The 6906-nt window shown below is 34.3% G+C and overlaps 1 protein-coding gene across 1 annotated transcript; it reads right to left on the bottom strand.

Annotated features, from left to right (window-relative positions):
* Positions 1–1372: 1372 nt before the first annotated feature.
* On the bottom strand, positions 1373–5843 carry LOC107772877 (pectin acetylesterase 7-like). Its single transcript, XM_075229787.1, has 13 exons — positions 5768–5843; positions 5493–5656; positions 5035–5117; positions 4649–4775; positions 4420–4499; positions 4165–4251; positions 3921–4045; positions 3765–3825; positions 3485–3538; positions 3303–3380; positions 2677–2758; positions 2453–2592; positions 1373–1610 (listed from the first exon to the last, which is right to left on the bottom strand). The coding sequence occupies exons 2-13, from the start codon at positions 5653–5655 to the stop codon at positions 1491–1493; spliced, it is 1200 nt and encodes a 399-aa protein (XP_075085888.1). The 5' UTR covers position 5656; positions 5768–5843; the 3' UTR covers positions 1373–1490.
* Positions 5844–6906: the final 1063 nt, after the last annotated feature.

Genomic DNA, 6906 nt, shown 5'->3' with positions numbered 1-6906 from the left:
AGAACTAATAAACTATGAGATTAAAGGAAAAGAAGAGAAGAAGTGTGATGTTCTTGCCTCCGGTCGCAAAACTCCCTGGTTGCCCCACTCTCTCCAAGTGGCATTTTTAGGTCTATTTATATGTGTAGGAAAAGACCTAAACGTGTAGGCTAAGTCCTAGTTAAACCCGGAAACGAATTAAGTCTTCAAAATTCGGATTGGACCTGGCCCCAGGCCTGGCGTCGCCAGCCTAACGCCAGCTTCAGCCTGGCCTTTGCCTTGCAACACCAGCCTAAAGCCAGCTTCAGCCTGGCCTTTGCCTTGCAACGCCAGTTTCAAGCCTGGCGTCGCCAGGTTCTCTCATTCAATTCCCCCGCACACGCTTTTGACTTGTAGGTCTCCTTTTTCTTCTACTTTCATCTCCAATTCACATTACACATAAAATGGACTCTATTACACGCAAATATGGTATAGTTTATCATTAAAATGTATAAAAATACAAGGCAAATAATGTGCTAAACCATGAATTATAGCCACACATCAATTATTAGAATTTTCAGCCACGTTGCAAAATATTCCGATGATCGGTCCGAATTTTGTGAATAATTGCACAAAAATATGGCAACTGTCAGATATTGGAGCTTCCTTCAACCTCGGTTCTCCCCTGTTTTTTCGAAGGTCCTCCCTTTGTCTCATTGCCATAGATGTCTGTTCACTCGTGTTACATTAAACTTTATACTTTGAAAATATTTGTAATTTCAAAGACAAATAAGGACATTGATGGACGTTAATGAAATAGGCGTACAATGAAATAGGATGAGAGATGGCTCAAATACTGTTTAACCCACAAAAGTGATTGAACAAAGGAAAATACAGTAATGCGTTATTATATACAATTAAGCTTATTGTATATAGAGTATACAATTAAAGGATATGAAAGCAAGATATATAGAGTAAGAAAGAGTTTTCTTATTTCTTCAAGTGTACTTCACAGGTGTACTGCATGATTCTCAATACCTCTATTTATAAGGTAAAACTATATATTGCATTTAAAGGTATAAGATCTCGCCCCTAGAGCTTCGGCGACTTTGACGACAACTTGCACGCAGAGGCGGATCCAAAAGAGGGTTCAGTAGAAGGACTAAACCCTCTTTGCTAAAAAAGTACACGGTATATATAAGAGTGTATATATATTAGGTATTGAATTTTCCTATATTTTTTTTATGTTTAATTTTTATATTTTTTGATCTCCTTTGTAAAAAATTTGCTTCTGCCACTGCTTGGACGGTCAAAAAATCGCGACTGAGCGGGGGGATATGTGACATGTTAATTATCACTGGAGACAACAAAGAAAAAAACAAAACTCACATTCATCTTTCTGAACTTTACTGAATTAAACCACAATTAAACACTTTATTGATTTATATTAGCAACAAATCAACTCATACATCAGGTCACTAAAATTACATGCATTGACATAATTATAGATTTTAATTAAACACTGCACATCGTCACTTCTTGGAGTCGCAAGGTTTAACATCATTCATAGCCGAGATTGGCAAGTCACGCTCATCTATCACATAGGTGTAGTTCCGATCATAGTACCAATCACCAAATGCCTTCATTAGATTCTGCATATATAAAACACTTCATTTAATATCATAATAAAACTACTTTTTTCCTTTTCTATTTTCCTGAAATTTCTTCTAAGCAATAACCATAAGTTAATAAGTATACAATCCCAAACACAAATAAATAAATAAATAAAAAGTGCACTAAGCTCTCGCTATGCGTGGGGTACGGGGAAAAGCCGGACCACAAGGGTCTATTATACGCAGTCTTACCCTATATTTCTGCAAGAGGCTATTTCCACAACTCGAACGCGTGACCTCCTTGTCACATGAAGCTCTCGCTATGCGCGGGGTTCGGAAAAGTGCCGGACCACAAGGGTATATTGTATGCAGCGTTACCCTGCATTTTTACAAAAGGTTGTTTCCACAGTTCGAATCCGTGACCTCCTGATCACATGAAGCTCTCGCTATGCGCGGGGTCCGGGGAAGGGCCGGACCAGAAGGGTTTATTGTATGCAGCGTAATCTGCATTTCTGTAAAATATTATTTTCACAGTTCGAATTCGTGACCTCCTAGTCACATGAAGCTCTCGCTATGCGCGGGGTCCGGGAAAGGGCCCGACCAAAAGGGTCTTTTGTACGCAACCATACCCTGTATTTCTATAAGAGCTTGTTTCCACAACTCGAACTCGTGATCTCCTGGTCACATGAAGCTCTCGCTATGCGCGGGGTCCGGGGAAGGGCCGAACCACAAGGGTTAGTTGTACGCAGCCTTACCCTGCATTTATACCAGAGATTGTTTTCACATCTCGAACTCGTGACCTCTTGATCACATGGCAGCAATATTACCAGTTATGCCAAAGCTCGCCTCTTAAATAAATAAATATATAATCTCATACGTACCAAATTTTTAACGGTGGTGACATTTTTAGGAGACCACCATCCTTGGACTTGGGTATGATGATTGCGTGCGTCAATGAAAGCTCCTCTTAATTTAGGATTATTTCCTTTGGGCAAAGCATTTAAGAATTCCAACCTAAAGTCTGAAATATCAAATCCAGAAGTATTAGAACATACACCAACGAATAATATTAATAATTAATTAAAGTTATCCAGAAAGTACTAACCTCTGAAGAGTTTGTTCTCAGTTGCAGTGCAATTTCCGCCTTCAATGCATGTATTTACCCCATCGTATATAGTAGTATTTATCTGCAAAATAGTATATGGAGAAAAATAATGTAAATTCATTATCAAACTACAGCCGAAGATACATATGTGAGCTTTGTCTATGAGAAAAGTTTTATGAAGTCACGAAAAGGTTCCACTTTACCGAAAAATATGGTGTATATGAGAAGGATCAGGATTTATATTTTGTGAATTCGGCTGAACTCATAGCTTCTATTCTAGATACACCGTTGATGCATATAGGATAAATATTACTTTTATACATATAAAATAACATACACAGTATATTCCCACAATATATATATATATATATATATATATATATATATATATATATATTAAATCTTGATCACCCTAAGTGAATTCTTGATTTTGTCACGGAAAGATAAATGGAAGGATAATAACAACAACAATAACAACGATAATAACAAACCAATATATTCCCATAAGTGGGACCCGAGGATGATAGTATGTACGCAGGCCTTACCCCTACCTAGTAAAGGTAGAAGGACTGTTTCCAATAGACCCTCGGATCAATAAACAGAAGGAGAACAATTGATAAATATACCTGGAATTTATCAAATGCGGACATTGCTATATAGAGTGGTGTCTTGATTTTGTGTTGCATGTTCTCCGGGAAGAAGCACTGCGCGTAGTGAATTGGAACAATTTTATATATGACCATTAGTTTACTGGCAAAAATTAAAGATCCAAAACAACAACTCATTCAATAGGTATAGCAGTTTGTACCATTTCAGGTTTCATTTTCGAAGTGCATGATTTTGGTAACGTTTTGGCAGATCCCTGCACAGTAGCACAGATAAATAAGTTTAGATCATACAAACCAGCAAGAGTTTGTTCCAAAAAACAAAACAACAGAATAAATCCCTGCTTATTCCTTAACAATTACTTATCTACGTCCGTTTCAATTTTTATGACACGCTTTCCTTATTAGTTTGTTCCAAAAAATAAAAAAAAAACATGTTTCTATATATTTGAAAATAATTAACTAAGAGAAATAGGAATTTACATGTAAATTAACAATTGCTTTATACATTTGCGTAAAATTTCTTGCTTGGTGAGGATCCTTCCTATAATTTGAAAAAGAGAGCTCCAAATGTTAGATTGCAGGTATAAATATATCATTTGTTAAACAAAAAAATATGTGTATGCATAAAAATCTTACACGTGGATAAAATAACCAGCATCAACCATGCATTTCACTCTAGGAGTATTTGGCAACAATTTATGAAAGCGATCACAGTATAGCATTGCTGGGTATCCTGCGGCAGAACTTCCGATAAGAAGTGCCTGCAATAATTAACTTAGTATGTGTTAAAAGTGGAGGAGATATGATTTTATTAATTGTAAATCAAGCTATTTCTGATTTTTTTTCGTTGAAAAAAGTTGACAAATTAAAATTTACTTACGCTCTGCGCGTTCTTCAATCCTTTTGCTAGAACATCCTCCATTACTGCTTTAAAAATCCTTGCTCCCCTAAAGTGAAGATTGGTAGCCTTAAAAATAAAGAGAAGAATGTGATTAGACTTAATTCCATATTTCTCTTGTAAAATTCATGGGAAAAAAGATAATCTCAAAAGTAAGGAGAGCTAGTTTCTTCTCTAGTAAATGTTTACATATTATAAATAATAAATTATATAGTAACTTAAAATTAGAGAACATACAGGATCAACGTATTCAGCATTTCCTGTGAACGCTCCACCATCACAGTATCTAACAAATACTTTGTTCCAATTGTAGAAATCTGTATATTTTACATCAAGAAAACAGGTCATGACATGTCTAATAGAACAGAATAAAAATGTCCCAATTAAGGGCTAGGAAACATCATATTAAAAAATAAAACTGCTGTGATAAAAAAAATCTTGTAATAGTTTAATCAAAGATCAGAACCTGGATTTACACTCTGAGTCTTGCTGTAAATTCCTATAAACCACCACGGTTTCATATATTTTGAGGAACCAAAGTCAGATTTGGAACGATTCAGACACTCTTCGACGGTTGTGCACCATGCTCCTCCCTAAGTACAATGTGAGAGTTTCCAAAAAATAAAAACACACACACACTATATATATATATATATATATATATATATATATATATATATATATATATATATTTATGGGGAAAATTCATAAATAATTTAATTTAGTTCATAATTAATCATAAGTCTCAACGGGGACGATATTCTATTCATCACTCTATTTCTTGTCGACCATGTATACTCGCGTATTTTTGACTCTAACAATTGTATACATAGTTAATTAGATATGACTTACCGAAAGATGAACAAGCCATTTTCCCACTCCATCTCCGAATCCTGGTTCAAAATGGTATGCTGGAGGTGATCCATCCAAGCACACTGCCACATTAAAAACACGTTACTATAACTCTTTTCGCAATTCAAAAATTACTTAATTTAATTATATTAAATGTGTTGAGAATGTAACTGAATAAATAAATGTGTGCTCTTTCCAACAGTTTCAATTTTCGATGAGATAGTCACATATTTCAACATGGTATCAGAGTATGTAGAGGTCCTTGAGTCGAGTCTCTGTCACCCGTTATAAAAGAGAATTTTCATGTGCTTTGCCCATGAAAGAAATTAAGCCCACAAGGGCGTGTTGAGAATATAATTGAGTAAATAAAAGTACGCTCTCTTAAATAACTTAATCTTTTAATTGAGATGGTCATGCACTTCCACAGAATGTGCATAAAATTAGTGAAGGAAATTAACCTGCTCCTTCTGATACAGCATTGTGAACGACTGTTTTTTCGACATAATATCCCTGATCTATGTCTGATGTTGCATTTTCTTTTACACAAGCCTCAATGTTGATAATAATGGCCAAGAAACAAATAAGTACACAGACAAATTGAAATGTTTTGGCCATCATCATCCTGTAAAACATAAAACAACGAAGGAAAATAAGAAACCGAACATATCGTAGCAATATAGAAGTATATTTGCATGTTTAAGAAGAAAAAATAAATTATTCTACATGCACGTACTTTTTTATTATATATGTTGGCAAAAGATTTATTTTGTTTTTCCCAACTGATAAAATTTGATCTATATATAGAGAAATTTTTGGGAATATTGTTGAAGTTAGTGCAGAGAAAATAGGCAGGCCATAGACGAGAGAAATAATAGCACCACATGTCTATATTTCCATTAATGTCTGTCTTTCCTTGAAACCTCAAGATTTGTAAGGCTATTAGGGAACACATCTTTATTTGTGGTAATTATAATTTACGCAAGCAGTTCAAAATTTATCTACTTTGAAAGTTTCTGCTTTGGAAAAAATGCATTTAATCTATCAATCAACTACGTCTTAATCTTATACTAGATGATGGGCTCTAAGATATATATATATATATATATATATATATATATATATATATATATATATATATATATATACTCAAAAGTCAAATCAAACTCACTATATCCCAATATAGTATACAGTATATATTTTTGTAAAGTAATATTAACATTATTAAAATAAAGCTTTGAATAAATAATTACAAAATAGACAAGAATCAAAAGTCATTTTTGCTCTTTCAAATGGCAAATTGGGATGCATTGTTCAGGACCATTGTCTCTAATACTTAAATTCCTAACATGCAACTTTCATTTACACCTCAATAACTAAAAATTTACTGTCTATCTTAACGAATACAAAGACTAACTTAACAGTTGCATAAGACACTTTATTGAACCAAACCGACATGAGATTATTATCATGATTATATCTAAATATTTCAGCAAAGTCTTATAAAGAAAGTCAAAACAGTCACATAACTCCAAAGAAGCAAATGAACTAATCCAGTTGAGGATCAAAAGATAAGCTAGCACGGAAAAGTCTCGCCAAAACTATTTACTAAGCTAGCAAGATGAACTGGAGATGAAATAGGGTAAAGAATGAACCTTTATTGCTGAACTTTTCAAACATGTACAGTGAAGTTGCAGCAAATTGGACTCTACTAGAAAGTCAAGATAATGTATAGGCAACTGTCCTTAGAGTAGTGTATCGAACTAAATGACAAGAGCGATCCATAATCATTGACGAAGAGAAAGACTTGGAAAGAGATCAAACATATTGAGGAGGAGATTTTGGAGCTAGTTTAAGGCGCTACTATTTTTCTTC

Source organism: Nicotiana tabacum, chromosome 14 (assembly GCF_000715075.1).
Source record: "Nicotiana tabacum cultivar K326 chromosome 14, ASM71507v2, whole genome shotgun sequence".
NCBI lineage: Eukaryota > Viridiplantae > Streptophyta > Magnoliopsida > Solanales > Solanaceae > Nicotiana > Nicotiana tabacum.
The sequence above is the reverse complement of the archived record's forward strand: the minus strand, read 5'-3'. Positions and strand labels throughout refer to the sequence as shown.